The sequence below is a fragment of the Cydia fagiglandana genome, chromosome Z, assembly GCF_963556715.1.
Source record: "Cydia fagiglandana chromosome Z, ilCydFagi1.1, whole genome shotgun sequence".
Taxonomy (NCBI): domain Eukaryota; kingdom Metazoa; phylum Arthropoda; class Insecta; order Lepidoptera; family Tortricidae; genus Cydia; species Cydia fagiglandana.
Window position 1 is genome coordinate 15,122,911 of NC_085959.1, and position 19,820 is coordinate 15,142,730.

Below are 19,820 nucleotides of genomic sequence, written 5' to 3' on the forward strand. Positions count from 1 at the left end.
GTAACTTGTAACTTTATAAAACTGGGCCCATGTTGTGGGGGCGTGGCCAAGGCGTATTAAGCCTCCTCCACACTCGTGCGCGAATCGCGGCGTGAAGCCGCGAACGCGAGTGTAGCGTCGATTTTTGCAGAGAGCGAAATCGACTCCACACTCGCGTTCGCGGCTTCGCCCGCGATTCACGCGCATAGTCTGGAGGGGGCTTTATAGTTAAACGATAAAATCGGAACCAAGGTTCTTTAACGTATAGAGGCCTTACATTTGCCTTACATATAAACCGCGCTTTATCACTATTATTTTTCATACTGGCTACTCCTTCCTAGAGCTGTCCTTGTCTAATTGTCTATTTTCTGTCACCCATCACTCTATTCACCCTATTTAACTCGTTTCGTTTTATAATTAGACCGACAGATATTAATTAAGCTATTGGATATTATATTCATGTTATTTTTTTATTTGTGGCAGCGGTAAATACATTTTTCTATCACACTATGAAGTGAACGATGTACTTGTAGATTTATAGACAGGATTTTTTTTCAGTACATAAATAATTTCAGGAACAGTGTTTTCATTCTCTTTCCGTGGATATGCATCTTAGTCCGAGTAGTTTATTCATATCAAGTTATTTTGTACTTCGTATTATATTGAATTGACTATAATGACATTGTGTAAATAAGATATTAGTGTTAATTGAAATCAAATAATCATCTAGTAATTAGATAATTGTATCTTGTTTATCTCCTAACAGGATTGTGATGATGAGATTTGGTTTGTTGGAATAGACTTTTTTGTTTATTTGATTGTTATGTTTCAGCCGATACGGGGCTCGTCGAAGCATGCCCAATAGGATAAACAAAAATGCCACGGGATATTCTTAGTGATAGCCTTTCAGTGTTAAGTATTGTAGAGGTACATAATAATCCGTATATTTGTTGTGTAATCTTTTAATGTTTCGTGAAAATATCCCTATTATCATGTCTAATTTGTTATTGTTGCAGCATGAAGATGAAGAGAACTGGCCTCTGGAAGAGAAACCATCATGTAGACAAAATGACAAGAAAGCAATACACATTCCATTGAACAGTCAAAAAACTAAAGATGACTGTGCATGCTATTACAATTATGGGTAAGTAATATACTATTTATATATTGTTGCTTATCTGGACTGACTTAGGATGTTGGTAATGTTCTACATGATAAATAAAATTGTAACTTGACAAATCTACTGGGGGATGTTGCGCCACAGCAGTAAGTGACTCAACATCATCGCTTTCTACCATTGATTGTTAACCACAGTTTTTGTTAATCGAGAATAGACTAGATTTTATAAGACATTTATATCAATGAACATTATTGTACCCATTAAAAACTATTCAGAAGTTTAGTATTGATATATCTGTTTGAACTTCTATCTGACTTAAAAGTTAAATTTCGTTAGCTAGTTTTTGACAAGCATGTATAAAGTAAAGCCCCATTCAGACGGACCAAGAACTTTCATGTGATCTTTGTAACTTTCCATATTTACTGATTTTAATGTCCTCTGTATTCAGCAATGTATCGAATAATACATGCAAGTGCTCCTGCTGTGTAAATGGGACTTAAAATAAATATTATGTTGTTAACAATAATGTTGATTAATGTATTATATTTTCACTAAGACTTGGCGACGGCAGCAGTAACAGGCAACTAGACCCTGTATATCAGTACAAAACCAGCAGTTTGCCAGCTGCTTCCAGCATCAATCAGTCATGGGATGAAATAGTTTGTTCTGCTCTAAGATTGAGTCCGGAAGACATTGCAAATCAACTAACATTACTTGACCTACCATGTTTTAAAGCTATTCAACCAAATGAACTGACCACTTGCTGTTGGAACAAAGCAAACAAGCAGACTGTGGCTCCAAATGTAGTTGCATTTACTAAAAGGTTCAACAGGGTGAGTCTTGCATTTATTACAGTACAAGTTTATAATGCACTTTTAAAATCCCTCTCGATTTTAAGGGGTTTTGTTTACTATCATCTGACCTGTTCTGTAAGGTACTTTGGATACTTCGTGTTTCTGATAAAAATTTTGCATACCTACTTAACTTTAGTGACATTTCATTGTTATGGTACAATTGAGCTGATCTAATGGTGGAGCCCAATAATTAACACAACTACTCAATTGTCTCAATTGATAGTTGATGACTGTTTAAATTTCAGTGAGCATATATTTAAGTACAATACTTTAGTAAACTTAGCAAACATATGCACAATGTGTTGACTATTTGTTTTATTATATATTACACAAATTTACAAATGGCATTTTCCGACCAAACAGATACATAATAATTTGTGCAAGAGAAATATTTATATTCATGTAGTGCCGATATGTAAATACCTATATGAACATTACTTTGTTGTTACTTGTAGGTAAGCTTTTGGACCGTACAAGAAGTATTGAATGGCCAATCACCTAAAGCGAGAGCGGAGACCCTGGCACATTTCATTAAAGTAGCTAAAAAGTTACATGACCTTAATAATTTGCATTCTTTGTTCGCTGTCATATCTGCGTTGAATAGTGCTAGTATATATAGGTAAGTTGTTGAATAGTACATACATTTGTAATAACAAATACATATCCTCTTAATGCCCAGCCATATAAATGAAAAAAGCAAATTTTGCCACAGAAATGTGAACCTTCAATATAGGAACTAGAGTTGATTTTGCGTTGTTCAAAAACTGAACGAAACAAAGCAAAATCAACTCAGTTCCAATCGAATATGATTTAAATTTCATTGTACTGATTAACTACTATAGGTAGGAACTTGGGCCTTAGGAGGATACAACAATAACATTAATGAGTTTAATCTTTGACACACATGTGTAAATAGCGGGCAAAGAGAATAATCACAAGATATGTGTGTTAATGCTTGTCATGAATATTTTTAATATTGAGAAATATGGCTTTAATGAGATTGATTAAAAAATATACAATTTTACAAAAATGTCACAACTTGTGTATAATTATTTATGCAGTAATACAAAAATGTATTAAAAAAAATAAGTAACATGTTTATTGATGTTTACTAGATTGACAAAAACATGGGCATGCTTATCAAAGAAGGATAAACAACAATTTGATAAACTAGCAGAACTGTTTGGGGAAGAAGACAACTGGACAGCCCTGAGAGAATATTTGAAAAGCATATCTTTACCCTGCATACCTTTTATGGGTAAGTTCATTTACAGTTTTAATCATCAGTAGATTGAAAACAATATATGTATTATGGAATATAAAATGTGGCCTTATGAATTTCGTGTTAATATAAATTTATCAACATGTATAATTTTCGTGGTAACCAGTATGTTTTACATATGATGTAAATATGTACATATAATTATGTATAACCAAATTACATTCTTGTATAATGAATGCCATTGTTGTTGTCAAAACAGTTGATATGGGGTCTGGATCAAAGGGTAAGGGGCAGGCACCTTGGAGTGAAGATAAGCGCCATGCATCTGACTATGAATGTTTATTTTTTCAAAAGTACAAGTTCAACTTTATAATAGGTATAGAAATTAGATCTGTGGCAAGAACTATTGCAACTCATAATTGTCATCGTCATAACTTTGCATACGTTCATATTGGGCAAAACAAGTACCAATCGAACGCGGCTTTTTTTCAGAAAAAATGTATGTTATTTATTCTTGATAAAATATAGGACCGTCCTCTATAAATGATACAACTTCGTGTATTAGAATTAATTTTTTCCAACTGAAATGTTTTGCTGGGCTGTCATTCTGATCGCCACCGATGAACAGCTGCCAGATGCCGAGATCCAGTAATAAGAATAGTATAGCACAACTGTCAAGTTTCAATGCTCTCATTATCAAACGAGCGAGCGATGCGAAGTTCTTACAGTCAACTTGGAACTCACGGCTGGCTTTTAAGTAATTTTGTTTCTAATTTAAGTGAAATTACGTAACCGTATTATATTTGAGCTCCCGACGCAAGAATAGCAAATGTTTTACGTCAATGTCTGTCTGCTTGTGGCATCGTAGCTTTCCAATTAATGAACCGATTTCGACGTGTTTTTATTTTAACATGAAAGAGTTTCCTTACGGTGGTTTTTGGCTATGTTCGATATAAATCGATCCAGCAGTTAGAGTCTGAGAGCTCTTTTCCATAATAATGTAAGGCATTTTTGCATGTACTTATATAGCACAGGGGGATGTTTAAGGGGCTAGCTCTTAGTACGCTATGACTTTATATAGAAAATACGCTTCGAAACGAGTTAGGTCGAGACAGTCGCCGTCATTACCTACGACTCACTTAGAAGGGTGAAGCCGCAGTAGCTATTGCTTGAGCTTTCTAGCCTTATTCTAAAATAGTTTAAGAAGATTTTTTTGTTTCAGGTATATTTTTAACAGATTTGACATATATAAACATTGCCCACCCAGCTCGTTCACCTCACCGGACCGCCAAAATGGCGGTAGTTTTAAAAACAATAGAGAAATACCAAACATCGGAATATGATATTACACCTTTGCCCCATGTAGCCACATATCTCAACAGCGTCCGTTATATAGAGGAGCTTCAGAAATTCCTGGAAGATGATCAGTACAAGTAAGTGTATTCAACAAACACTCACATGTATTTATATTACCGTAAATGATCTTAGTCGAAATCTGCAGTATTTTGTAAATATTTTACAAGCCGTATGAAACTTACAAAAGAAAACGATTCCAAACATTACGATTAGCTTTGGTAATTTGGAAAATAAGGCTATACCTATTTACGATGTCCTAAAATACAATACAATACTCTTTATTGCACACCTCACATAGGTACCCGTAGTTTGCAATAAATGTAAAGTAACCTAAACAAAGACAATAGAGGTACAGGCGGTCTACTTCAGCTATACATCTTCAGTTGTATTACCAGTCTTAGGCCCACTTGCACCATTCCACTAACCCGGAGTTAACCGGTTAAACCAGGAGTTGCCATGGTTAGCCATACAATTTGACACTAGGTTAATAGTTTAACCGCTTAACCCCGGGTTAGTGCAATGGTGCAAGTGGGCCTTAAAGGGTTAGTAAAGGTAAGGGTTCCTTTCAAGTCTTAATTAAAATAAATAAAAAATAATTTAAATAGTTTCGGCTGGGTTTGAGTTATTTGCCTCTATTACGACTAGGACCACTCGTTAAAATCGAAGAAAAACATTTCGTATGTTACGGTATACATTTTTTTAAAAGATATGTGGTTTTCCAGATTGTCACTAAAGTTGGAGCCGCCTTCGCCCGTCGGCAGCTGCGCCGGCTCCAAGGAGTCGGTGAAAGAGAACGGCGCGGCCGGCGCGCCCGCCGCCTACTCGCTCTCGCCCTCGCACCGGCTCGGCTCCGGCTCGCTCCGCCTTCACACCAACTACAACTCCAAATTCATACCTACTCACAGGAAATGTAGATCGCTGGGATCCAAGTACGTATTTGTTCATATCCTTGTTTTGATTCAAACACAACTTTATTGGAAATCTAAACGAGCTAGTTAGAAATACTTCATTTTTTACGTTCCTTTATTGTGACTGGTTGATTGTTACTAACACAACATTTCCTTTAGTAATTTATGTGATACACAGTGTCTTAAACAAATTTTTTGGTATTTAATATTTTTGGCAAACAAAAGTTGAACCAACTAGTGATGAATAGCGTTTATATCATGCTTGCTGTTAAGGTACTTATCTCATACGTTATGTTTCTCTAACGAAATGAAATCATCACGATTTTTTTGGCTCTATATCTATTGGCTCTTTTATGGTAAATAAAATAGATGCAGCCATTTTTGCGAAAATACAGCCATGCTAATTTCCGGTCTCACTACTCGCATTTGCCATCATATGTGAAACAAAATCTGAATTATTATTAGAATTGAATTATGACGTCACTAAGCCCCACATGCACTAGTCCACTAACGCGGGATTAGCCAGTTAAACCAGAGTTATATGGTTACTAGTACAATTTGTCATTGGTTTAATGATTTAACCGGTTAACCCCGGGTTAGTGGAATGGTGCAAGTGGCGATAAAAGTTAACTTATAAGATTCAACTTCTGTTAGCCGGATTATCTCAGTCACACATAGTGCTATTATTCGTTTATCCACGTCACTATCAGTTTTAAGTACTTCGCATTTCGATTCGTTTTAGCAAGATTAAACAAACAAGAGAAACTAATTGTTGCATTACACTTATACATTTAGACATAATCATGTCTTTTTTGATGTTTTTCCTTTTGATAAGTATCTATAATGTTTTTTTCCTCTCATGACTGGTACATAGGTTTCGTAGCACGAGCTTGCCAAGAAATTTTCACAAGGTCAATTTTGGTGTTGGGTGAGTCCCTTATTCCGTTGGTTGAAGCAAGACAGCTTGCATTGTGTTGTATTTGAGATGTAGAAGATGCCACACTCCGTATGCTGAACGGTATCACTAGCATGCTTTTTGTTCGTCCGTAAATATTATTTATTTTTAATATAAGAAGGCATTTTGGTATTTTTTGTGAGGAATAAGTTGTAAATGATGTTAAGATGAGGCTTCTAGAAATAAAATGAACACATAAATCTCTCTAAAGATGCTTAATAGTATTAAACAGTATGATTTATGTTCTGTTCTGAGCGTCATGTTGTAAAATCCATTCATCAATAAAAAAAAAGTAAACCATATATTTTTTCTAAAGTAACAACTGTACTAAGACGTTGATAACGCACTTAGAAATATTTTCTTTAAATACCTTCTTGTCGAATCTTACTAGCATAGTCGATGTTTTTGGGTGTTGAAATATTTTTTGCTAACTCTACAAGCACGCTGGGAATTGGAAATGATATTATGCACATAATTTATAAATACTGCACGGTCCTCAATTAACATGACTATTAATAAATCATACTATGCACTCACGATAAACAGTTTATTGATAGGTAGCGAGTTTGATAAGAGTACATAGCTGTGAGGACAATAAATAATAATTATTAATATTGAACCTTCAATCAATTTCAATGATTCATTGATTCAGTGTCGGTGTATTTTGTAATGTCATAAAAAACTTCCAGTTTCACTGTATTTACTGATAATGCTCTTAATAATGTATCCGCATTATCATGGTCGGACCGTACAAAAACTTGTCGCCGATTAGCGGCGCTCCTGACTTAATTAGGTGTAGGTGTACCTACATAAAAACGATTACAATTTCGTCATGGGATTTACTACCGATTTACGGGTCACGAGGGGGCACTTATTGATAATGTAATGCTATTTTGCACATTCAAACGAAATGCCTTTTTATAATTTTTTCGTGTCCTGTAAGGACATTGGTAATTGAGCGAGTAGCACAATTTTAGATTATTACTTAGGAAATAAAAGATTTTATTTTATGTTGCGCTTTTTTTTAAACATCTAAAATTTAATAAAAATATGTTAAGAGACTTAGCTACACAATTATGTATAATATCTAAGTATAACAAAAATTACAGTACCTAACCAATCCAGAATATGCGTACCGTGGTTTTTATTTCTCTTGAGAACTTTCAGCAGTAGTAAGATTTGTCTAAATTACCACAAATTTCAATGTTAACGAAATATGTGCATTTTAGCGCGGTACATATCTGAAGTTCCGCAAAAGTCTAGATAACTAAATAATATAAATATAGGTAAAATAACCCTGGTAGTTTAATACTTAATAGTTGGCCGTCTTCTGTTTCCGGGAATTATAGCCACGGCTTCCCAAAGCTTGGGCTTCGCTCGGCAACCCAGCCCGGTTTGGCACTGTACATAATAATCCAACCAAAAATGGCCCAAGTCCTACGAGACAAACAATCAAGAGGAGATAATCCATTTTTTTAGATGAAGTGGTACTAATTTTAGCACTAAAACGTCGACATCGAGAGGTAAACCAATTTTTATGTTACTACATGAATTTTATTTAAGCCGTACCTAAATGTCACATTTTAATATTTATTTAGTTTAATTTTTTTAAGAAGCTTTTGGTGTCCAATCCAAGACTACTCATAGCTGATTACATAAGTTTGACGTACTTGACGTAGTAGGTAACAAAAGGAGAGTAGCAGGTAATAATTAAATATCTTGATCTCAGGTAGCTAGTGGCCCATAAAACAAACATACAAATTATAAAACAGGTTTTTGTCAAATATTTAATTTTTGGTAAAAGCTTATATCGCTAACTGTACTTTTCTTTCCACGTGTTACTAATACTCATCGAGACAATTCTAAAAACCCCAAACACAATTACGTTGCCATCTCTATATCACAGAGTGCCTATGGCCACCTCCTGTCTCCGTCATCAGACCCAACTTACATAATATATGTATACGAATTTTCAGCTTCATCGCCGGAAACCGGGAAGTGGGTCAAATTTAACTTGCATTTATTACAGAGTACAGACAGACAACGGAACAGGTGAAACTAAATAAAAGCTTGTAAAAAAAATCCAAATCCATTCAGAAATGACGGAGTTCTGAGGTAACATATATACAAAAAAATACGGTTGAATTGATAACCTCCTCCATTATGAAAGTCGGTGAAAAACTACAAAACACTTTGTCTGGCTGCTCAGGGTGCCGGCCGCGGAACTCCCGGAACTTCACACCCTTCGGCCAAAACTCATTGGTAAAGGTCTTGGTAATGACATATAAGTATGTAATGTTTAACGTAATGCTTTAGTATGAAAGTCTGCAAGTAACGTTGTACCAGAAAATTAGGTCCAATGAGTTGTAATATAAACGTAGGTGGCTCAAACAGGGTGTCGTGAGCGGCGGATGGGCGTAGTTGCGCGGTGACGTAATCGCGATGCCATTTTAGGATAGCGGCCACTATAGGTACGAACGAGAACAAGCTAGGCGTACAACATTTTTTATGTTATTGAGTTGCATTAGGGTTAATAATGATCAATTAAGAATTAAAATTACCAAGAATACAATTACAATAAATTATCTATCAATGTTTATTTACAAATAATTTAACAACACTATAATATAAGGTCATATATGGGGTATTAAGAGAAATATAGCTTATTAAGCTCGGGGCAAGAGGAAAAGTATGAGGGTTCCCTACCAGTGATTATCTTGCCCTAATGTTTCAATTACCAAATAACCTTATTAATTAAATTATTAAATTAAATCATTTTTTATACCTTTGTAATTTTTACCTAAAATAGACTCACTTTTTATCTGTTTTTATTTTTATAATGTATCGGATACCTAATTTTATAGGAAGGACTTTACGGGGTTTACGTGGGTTGTTACTTTAAATAAGTGCATAAGTATTAATTATATTATGTACTTATCAGTTATTTTCTTCCTGCCTTCAGATACAAAGGATGATTATGTCTTTTAAATAAGTCGTAACAGAAATATTCATTCATCAATGCATGCGTATATTTAAAAGCTTGTTTATTTAAACTAATATAAGTTGTACTTTTGCTCATCTTTATTTTTCGTTGTTGCCTCCTAAGGCTCACGGTCCTGGCTATAGAACTTATTAAAAATTAAATTATTTTCAATAGGAACAGAGGTGCATTTATTTTGATCCGTTCAATTTGCAAACAAAACAAAATCAACTCTGTTACTTACAATGTATGTATTATATCGTGTATGTCTGGGTCTTAGGAGGATATATCAATGTGTCACTCTCTTGTTAGTTAATTGCCTTTAGTATAGGTACTGTAGGTATACTCTTCTTGGCACTATTTGCACGTCCTCGCCTTATTCACTGATTGTCACTATATTTGGGTCCACTGCGGATTTTCACTATTCTGATAGCTTTGGCATGTTGGAGCAAACGCGTGTGCATTTACAGAAATGAAGGAGGGAGTACAGTAGATGGTTTAAATTACATATTTATTTAAATAATATGAAACGTACTGGTAACGTAATAAATAAATAAAATAAAATAAAAAAAATAAAATGCATTTATTTCAGACTAATAAGTGTCCATAGTGTGTTAGTAACAAGAACATACTTAAACAACTATATTAGTACCTAAACCTAAGTGAAGAGAGGACCAGTGCCTGACTAGGCCACTGTCCCACCTCCCCGCTACTACGCTCAGGAGGCTGTGGCGGCTGTCGCGGACTCTGCGGAGCGTCGCGGCGCAGCGCCTGCGCAGCGTCGCATGAAAACCGTCAACGTGCGCATCCGCGAACATGCCAGACGCGCTGCAATGCCGCGGCAGTCGCAACAGCACCCTGAAAGCGTCATTGTATTGCACCCGCAATTTATTGATCGAGCGCTGCGTGTATTTCGACCATGAGCTGCAGGTATACAGCGATGTACAGTACGCACGGAATAGCGTAATTTTAACTTGCGCTGTACACCGACTGAACCTGCGAGCTATCATGTTGGCTCTGATCGCCAGAGCCCTCCGCTCCCTCTCGATATCCGCATCGTCGCGTAAGTCATCGGTTACCAAGTGCCCAAGGTACTTAAACGAATTGACCCTCCTAAGCTGCTCTCCATTCAGGCGAATGGGTGGGACATGAGATGGGCACTTGGTTCCCGCCTTGAAAACCATATATTCGCTTTTCGACACATTATATTTTAAATTATGTTTTAAAGCATATGACTCACAAATATTGATTAGGGTTCGCAGTCCGCCAACCGATGGGCTCAACAGCACCATGTCATCTGCATAGCTGATGTTGTTGAATGCTACCCTGTTCACGTGGCATCCGACATGCGTGCTGTAATAAAATGAAAACATATTTATAGACGTAATTTATTAAAAGAAAAGTTGACATGTTTGACGTATGTAGGTACCTTTTGATAACCGATACTCGTAATGATCTTTCGCGTGTGCAGCCTAACAATCGGTATCGGAAATAGACACCTCACTATAGCGCGCTAAGGACTGACTGATGAGCATCTCAATGGCGGCGTCGTAGTAGAGCTTCCCAAGTTATGTCTGGTTTATTGTATTAAATCCTTTATTTGATGATGATTGGTGTTTTAGTTTAACACTTTTATTATATACTCTACTCGTAAACATTCACCTGTTACAAACTGTATATTGTATAGGTAATGATATAGCTAAATATATCAAGCAAATCTTGTCAGTAGAAAAAGACACGAGATTCAAATTTTCTATGAGACGATATCCCTTCGTGCCTAAATTTTTCAAATTTGCCACCTTTTTTTACTGACAAGATTTGCTTGACCATCTACATATATGTATATATGATATAGCTTAATATCTACTAAGTATATCTAGTGTTATAGCCGAGGGCTCTGACGAGCAATCACTTAATTTAATTAACGTGCCTATTTTCAACTAGCATGAATCTATTTATTAGGCTTTTTCTTTACCCCCCTCAAAGCCGTTCACTGCGTACAGTCGCCATCAGATATATCGGAGCGGCCAAGGTGGTCAAAAATATCGGAACACGTACTGCAACGCCATGACAATAGAGGCGTGTTCAGATATTTGTGAGCACCTTGCCCGCTCCAATATATCTGCTGGGGACTGTACCTACTGTCGTCCGCACTGTTCATTGACGATTCCTACCTTAATACGGGTCACGCAAAGCCTTTGTAAAAAAGAGACAACACAGGTTACAGGCATAGCAGAGTCCCATTTAGACGGGTCAAGAAATTGCATGCAATATTCGATACACGATGCGGGTCATGCGCATGAATTCATCATTGTCATCTGTAGTTGATCGAACAAATACCGCAATGTAACGAAAATCTAAGCCTGGGCTGGGCTTCTGAGGGTCACGAAAACTTAATCGTTCTGAATGCTAGTGCATGAGGCAAAATAATGCAGTTGTAATGGTAGTTGATGTTGAATTTGTCACTTTGCAGTATATTCGGAAAGGGGCAGTCCGACGAGAAGACGCCGGCGGGCTCGGTGAACCTGCTCGACGACACGCTGCTCGAGTCCCCGGGCTCCGTGGCCGGGGACAAGCTGTCCCATTCCTTGCCGCATACGTAAGTCAAGCGCCCGCCATATTTGTCTGAACAATAGGGTTGCTTCCGTATAAACTACTTAAATTGATTCACGGCGGTTATGGAATTAAAATGTACATAAAATAATCTACCCATACCTACTAGCGTTATATGTAGTAACAAATCGTTTTGATATCATTGTACGAGCTGATTTTGACTAATAAGTGCACTACCCTATTGCATTCTGCTGCTGTTATTATTGAAGTTATCTACCTAAGTTGTAAATTTTATGTCTCAATTGATTGTCCTAGTAATCCTACGAAGACGGAAGCTTCAGAATGTTTGTACGAAGGTTTCGTGAGAAGAAAAATCGTGTTGAGGGACGGAAAGAAGGTGTCCCTCGCGTCGTGGCAGCGCTACTGGCTCGTGCTGCACGACCAGCAGCTCGACTTCTTTGCCGCCAAGTCTTTTAAGGGGTGAGTTTACTAACACGATTTTATCACAGGAGGTACCATTACTTACTGGTAGTACGAATGGGAATGTTGTTAATGTACGAATGAAGTTAAAATAAATATTTCACACCGCGCACGAAATACAGCACTAGAAAATTATTATAAACACTGTCAGGTTCGGATTTTGTTAGTAATTGGTAAATAATTTATTTGATAACTGGTCCCTGTGGGCAGGCGTTCATGAATCATGATTTAGCGCAGTATCTTCTCTTGTATAAATATAAGTAGGTAAGTTGTATTGTAATTTTAATTTTTAACAAGCAGTAACAGCAGACGTTACTGCTTGTTGCTAACGATGCTATTAAGCTTAGAATAAATTTAAAAGTGGAAAAATTACTGTCTTGGGTGAGACTTGAACTCACGGCCTCTGGATCGATACTCCAGCGCTGCCATCTGAGCCACCAAGACCTCATCCCAAGCCAGCAAATCTTTCCACCATATAGGTCAAGGGGACCTTACCTTAGGGGGTCAGAGGCCGTGAGTTCAAGTCTCGCCAATACAGTAATTTTTCCACTTTTAAATTTATTCTAAGTTGTATAGTACCTAGTATGCGAGTGAGTACTTATAGTAGTTGTGTGTCCGGCAGCACGAGCCGCGGCGACTTCCGCGACGAGCGCTACAAGACGCTGCCGCTCGAGAGCTGGACCGCCACGCGCGGCGAGTCCTCCGACTCCTTCCAGCTCATACACCAGCACGGCACGCTCTACAAGTTCAAGTCAGTATCGCACTTCTCATATTGCTGTACAGCTTGGCAAAATAAAGTAGAAATTAAAAAAATGGCAACACTGTATCGTCCCTTTTAAACCAATGAATATAAGAAAACGGGCGACACTACAGTGTTGCCATTTTGTAATTTTTACTCGTTTTTGCCAAGCTGTATTAATATTTCAGTTACCTCTTTATTCAATCTTAAATTATAGCAAGCATGTATTTCTTTTATAATTGTTTGCGTTAATTTGCAATACCTATTTATACCTCATAATATCGTAAATATACATTTTAATATTCTTAAATTGAATGGCAAAATTGTATACTGTTACCGAGACTTAATTTGCTATACTTAGTGGTAATAAATAGCTAGCGGCTCTAAATGTGTAGGATCAATTATTAAATAACAATTTACTATCATTTCAGAACCGGATCTGATACTACGGCCATGCAGTGGTGGATAAAGATACAAGAAGTATCTAACAAGATGGTGAAACCATTGCCTGCGAATCTCATGCAGTTCGAATAACCGCCACGGGCGGTGGTTACTCTCTGTCTCACTCTAACTATCTTCATAGACGTATGTCAACTAAAAATGATATACAGTATCTGCATCTGACACGGCGACTGTTGCAGCGATACAATCCCTTTACTGTCCTCGTGCTTTAGCCTACATACTTCTCAAAGAAACTGCATTATGATGCATGTAAGAAGACTCGAGGTCACCACACTGGCGCTCTTTCATTTGTATATTATTACGCCACGGGGCGTACAGTCGCCATCAGATATATCGGAGCGGCCAAGGTGCTCACAAATATCTGAACACGGCTCTATTGTCAGGGCGTTAGGGCGCGTGCTCAGATATTGTGAACACCTTGGCCGCTCCGATATATCTGATGGCGACTGTACCACAATTTTATGCAACATCTTAAGTTTATCTTCGCATTTTTTAGTAAAGATTTGTATTTTATATATGATAACGTATATGAAAATGAAAGGAGCAATTGCACTCTCATGCTTGATAAGTATGAGAGCGTCAATACGTGGCGACTGGCGATGCCGCGTCATCTAAGTCATCTAATATGGTGCACGAATGTAAAGGTAAGTGATCCATCTATACCCATGGTTACTAGTCATGCAGTGTACAAGTGTCGCGTGAGCATCAGTTGTCTGTTCCACACCGATGTAGCTGCACGTTTATGACACCATCTCCGAGTGTGATGGCTCTAATAGTCAAAGAGAACACATAGAAATAGTACCTACATTTTAAATCGTGCATATAATCCTCTCGAATATAATATGTAAATAATATTGCTTGAATCCACCGATACGAGTATATCGAAACTATTATAAGCATCATCTCACATGTGTGTTACTTTTTATAATATTGAATTTTAATGGAATACTACAAAAATAATTGGAAATATGCGACTGAATCCTTCGTAAGACTATTAGCGTAAATGATTACTCTAAGGGTAGGCTCCATAACCGAAAAATACTGTGAATCCTATTAATTGAAGCTTGAGGGTCTGGCTGCCAAAAGTTGTAGTTTAAAGTTAAATGTGTATAGTACATACTAAAAGCGTTTTGGGCGTTGTTTGCGTTCTGTGGTAGGTATTTCACATTCGTTAATGTAATACTTTTGGAGGCTGGACACACAGGTCAACAAAAGTAACTGTGATTCGAAATGCTTCACCATAGACAAATATTATTGTACCTGTGGAAAGCAACAGTTATTTAGAATCTGTTTAATTAAGACTGTGTTAATGCCATAGTTTTACTTCACATTTTAATCAGATCTGGTGTTTTGTAGAGGCTATACTTTAGTATTACTGTGAGTAACTCGAACACATTTAAATAGGTACAACTTTTTAGGTACAAACTTAATTATTGTATCAATTGATTTGTGTTTTTAAAGTAGTCAATCTTTTATATATAAATTGTAAACTGGAATAAATGTCGTATACTAAAGAAATAGTGTTGAACCTCCTTCCCAGCGAGGTCTTCACCATTGGAGGGCTTCGTCACTATTTTTTTAGTGTATGAGCTCTATTTCAGTTATAATGCAAACACATCTGTTAAACTATGACACTTAACAAACATACCAATTTGAACAAAAGCCTTTAAAATGGAACATACAAATATATTCTTAGACTTGCTTAGGTAAGAAAAATTCAGCAGTCCCAAAACTGGTAGGTACATATAGCAGTGCTCAAACAGCGAAGTTTATTAGTTTGGCATATTTAAGTAGTTTCGTTCACTTTTTGTCGTTTATTAATTATTATACACTGTGTACACTTTATTATTACAGCGTATATATTCATCACGGGCATATATTTTGCATATCAGCTATAAGTGTCAATTAATTCAATAATGTAGCGGTAGCGTTAGTAGGACTGTGTATTATGTACACTAGTGGAGTAAGCGAATGAATCGTTACTGTATGTTTTTTATGACAAGACACATAATTACATTGTTTAAATGTATACCTACTCGCTGTAACTCCTTTTCCTCTGCGTGCTAGACTGAATTTTATTATATAAGTTATAAAACAACGAAAACTTTTAACGTTCCATAATTTGCCAATAGACTTACTGGGTACCAAAAATATATTGATAGGAGAAGAAATTTAATGCATGTCTACTATACTAAGACTAGGGAATGCTACCGGTACTGAATTTGTATGGCGAGAACCGGGAATTCCCGGTTCCGGTACTGTATTTGTATAGAAAACCCCTACCGGGAGCACTCCCTAACTATGACGTATAGTCTCAGATAAAATGCTGCCGATGTAGCTAACTTGCTATTTAGAATTTGCGGTAACCAAGTGGTTGGTAACTGAATTGTTAAACGTCAGCTTTGGGCAACCACAGAATTACCGCATAATGCATGAAGCAATACAGCGTCATCAACATCAGCTGTCAAATTAGAATAATTACATGCACGTTTTTTTCTTAGACTACATCTCCTTTACGATCAATAACTGTTTGCTAGGTACGGATCATAGACAAAAAAAAGAAATAGTAAAAAAAAAAATGTTTAGTTTAGATATGTACATTAACTAAACATGTACCTACTTAGGTACCTAGATTAGGTTGTTTCACTTTTGTATGGAGAAAAGAAAGCTCGTATTTAATAAACATTTTGTGTAACTCCGGGGGAAAGAATATTGTAAACTCGAATCTTTAATTCTCTGCAGCCTGCGGCTGTCGGGAATTATAGACCTCGTTTACAAAATTCGCTTATCCCCCTCGTTGTGCACTATTACTTTTTAGTTAAAATATATGCCTGTTTGCTATACTCAGCATACTCACAATAAAAAATATGACAATTAGGAGCGTGCATGAATTAACGCTGAATAAATTATATTTGGTGCAATCGGTGCTTAAACATCTGACCATACATTTAATTTTATTATTATTTAATATGTGGCCTTTATCGTGTACGTTTAATGAGTAAAAATTCTGAAACTGTTTAATTAAACTGTACGGACAAGTATCTGTATCAAGTACATTGTATAGGTTAATGTTTCCAACGGTGTACCACAAGGAACAATTGTTACGCACGTTCTAAAGTTTCTCTTATAGGTACTTTAATGTACAAGTTTGGACACCCGGGCTTTCATTGAAATTAGTTCAATGAACCAATGCACTACACAAGTACACAAGTACACATACTCGTATACATATAATAACATTTACATCGATACACGTATGTATAGCTAGTTTTAGCTGGGTGCTCTTAGTATTTACACATGTGATAAAAATATATGTTAGGCATGTCACTGTAAACATATCCAGGTACTTCTTTCGATTATCAACGCATCATTATTTAATTATTACTCTTTTTTTACAGTTGATTCTAGTTTTAATACTCTAACAATACTCTCAGAATATCTATAGACTTGCAATTGGCATCAAGTCATTCAAGAGGTGATGAGCTCTCTACTCTTATGTAGAGTTCGTTTTTTTAGCATTAGATATAAGGTAAACAATCTTGATGTGTCTTTTAATTGAAAAACACATTTTAAAAATAAGTTACGGCAAATATGTAACAATTGTGAATCTAATACGATCATTTATATTCTTCTGATTTCGTAATTTATTATTATTAGTTATTAGTTAGTTATTATTTTTTTTAAAGCGATTTTCAATTAAAATACATGTCAAGATCGCTTACCTTCTTTCAAGTTCTTTCTAATGCTAAAAAAACGAACTATAGGTATTATAGTGTTATCTATACTGAAGTTATGAGGCCAAGAATGAGATATATCGCGTCCAGAAATGTAGGTGTATAGGTTAGTCGGGATACCCCTAGATCGATTGTGTTTTTTTCGTTTATTCAATCATAAGTACTGCTTTTATTTGATCTTGTTGGTCGGTAGGACAACTTGGGGAATTCGTTTACGAGCGCTATGATTTCTAATGTATTTTGCCGTTTAAATCACATAATATGTGATAAGGTGACACTTAATATCTATGCAAACAAAGCGGATCTATAATAATGATCACGCTTAATCCAGTGTTAACGCCAATATAAACATTAAAGCATAGATTATTGTAGGTAACTCACATCAGCTATTATATTAGGTACAAATTGGCACATTAAAATAATTGCCATAAACAAAAACTGTCCTTAATCGAAAAGGAACTTAAGTACCTACAGAGGTAACCCTTCATATCGAGGCGCGGTAATCGAAATTATTACCTATACATGATAATTTCTAGTGCAGCTATTTTGCGATAGTATGGATAAATTGTATACATGCCTTCAAATTATTTGTACTAACCGCTATCGCAACATTTTTTATTTTCATACGGGTATGCTAGAACGTAAAATGCCAAAGTACACTCGACTCGCTCACATAACACCTACTGTTTGTACCAAGATGTTCTTGATTTTTTTTTAATCGGCGTCTAGTAAAGTAAAACGCAATCAGACGGATGCATTTTCTATATAGACCCGTAGTTAACTTTTCCTCATTTCCGATCATTACTGATTAGATGGTCACACAGCTCTATTGTAATAAGCTTTTCGTCTTCATGACTGAATATCGCCACAGAAAATATCAGGTATAACATACCTATTTTCGTATTATAAGGAAATCGATAGGTACATTACAGCTACATACCTACGCAAGTACTTACACTACCGCTCATAGGTAATAACCCGCTTTATATGTATTTTGACTAGAACGCTCAAGTTTCTCAATTTAAGTACCATCGCCCACACTGTTAACTATTCATCGGTGGACCTTATGCCTTTTGTAATAAGGTCTGATAAAACCGCATGAAAATTTGGTAGTTTTTCAGTTTATCGCGAACAAACACACAAACAGACAGACGCGGCGGGGGACTTTGTTTTATAAGGTGTAGTGATAATTTTATATGTTTACTTTCCTTTGCGGTCAATTTGGTTGTTACATTTTACAAAAAGATAGGAAAAGAGTCATGAAGATAATTTGAAACGTTTTACGATTATAAAAATGTATGTATGACAAGATTCAGAAAATAATTGTTTGATTGATTAAATGCTGTGGTGCAATGCTATGTAATTATATTTACAGATATAATCCACATGACAATGAGGCCGCCCGTTACTATTAAGGCAAAGCTTTACCAAAGTATCTCCTAGTGTTTCGTCTATTAACTTTTTTTATTATAATCTTGACTATGTTATAATATGTTCTTGCTTTTCATAAGTTGATTCATGTACTCGTATGTATGGTTATGATACGGATATTATATTTGTAAGTTTAGGTATATGTAGGGTTTGTTTTTTACTTTTGTAATCGTTTTTATTATATCACTTTATGTAATTAATTAATTATGCAATATTAAACAATATTATTATATTGTATAAGCCGTTCTCTTGCATCGTTTGTCGTTAAGGTAACTTATTACAAATCCCCGCGAAAACGTGACATATGAATATAAGTACTTATTGCCTTCCGCCCTTCAACATATTTGAGTATAATTTAATTCGCTTGTTGGCTACAATTTAAGTTCTATTTTCTAAGTAGGTACATTTGAGGTAGGTACGTCAATTTTATTGTGTATAAGATGACAGCTGATTTAAATTCATTAGTTTGTCATACGCGGTTGGAGCAAGTCGCTCTGCACCACTCAAATTCATAATTACATTTCACTTCAGTTAAAGTTTCGATTCGCCTGCCTGGTCAATATGTCAATACATTCCACAATCTGGATTTCACTGACGTCACGGTATTTGGATTGGAACACAGACCTATGTATGTATGTACCTATCTACCAGTAGGGGCGCATCAACTATACTCATTGGGCAACCCGGAATAACTTAGTCAGCTTCTCTTTAAGACCAGTAATGTACGATTCTCATCGACCGGATGGAGTTGGGCCAAGCCGGAGCGCATTTTCGTTGTATCCATACATTATGTATGGCAGAAGCGATGACCATTACGTCCGGTCGCGTCCGCGAGGATCCGACCGGCTTGCGGCCGTACAAATGTGAAATGCACGCCGACTCCGCCCGCCCGAAAATTATGCTCTGTGGATACTGATATTTAGAAACAAACTAATGTAAAATTAGGCACTTACCACGAGTTGCTCTAGACTATGTACCTACTTGTGTTATGTGTTATGTTTCATTTACGTAAGTAATTTGAGTATTTCCTCCATTTTATAGATACTT

At 36.2% G+C, this 19,820-nt stretch overlaps 1 protein-coding gene across 1 annotated transcript; it reads left to right on the forward strand.

The window, feature by feature from the left end:
* The first annotated feature begins 719 nt into the window (after positions 1–719).
* On the forward strand, positions 720–13,976 carry LOC134678919 (ras-specific guanine nucleotide-releasing factor RalGPS2). Its single transcript, XM_063537668.1, has 11 exons — positions 720–906; positions 996–1,123; positions 1,656–1,932; positions 2,409–2,572; positions 3,069–3,211; positions 4,398–4,608; positions 5,254–5,460; positions 11,848–11,973; positions 12,243–12,407; positions 13,030–13,158; positions 13,578–13,976. Exons 1-11 carry the CDS (start codon positions 856–858, stop codon positions 13,678–13,680), a joined length of 1,704 nt encoding a protein of 567 aa, XP_063393738.1. The 5' UTR covers positions 720–855; the 3' UTR covers positions 13,681–13,976.
* The last annotated feature ends 5,844 nt before the right edge of the window (positions 13,977–19,820 follow it).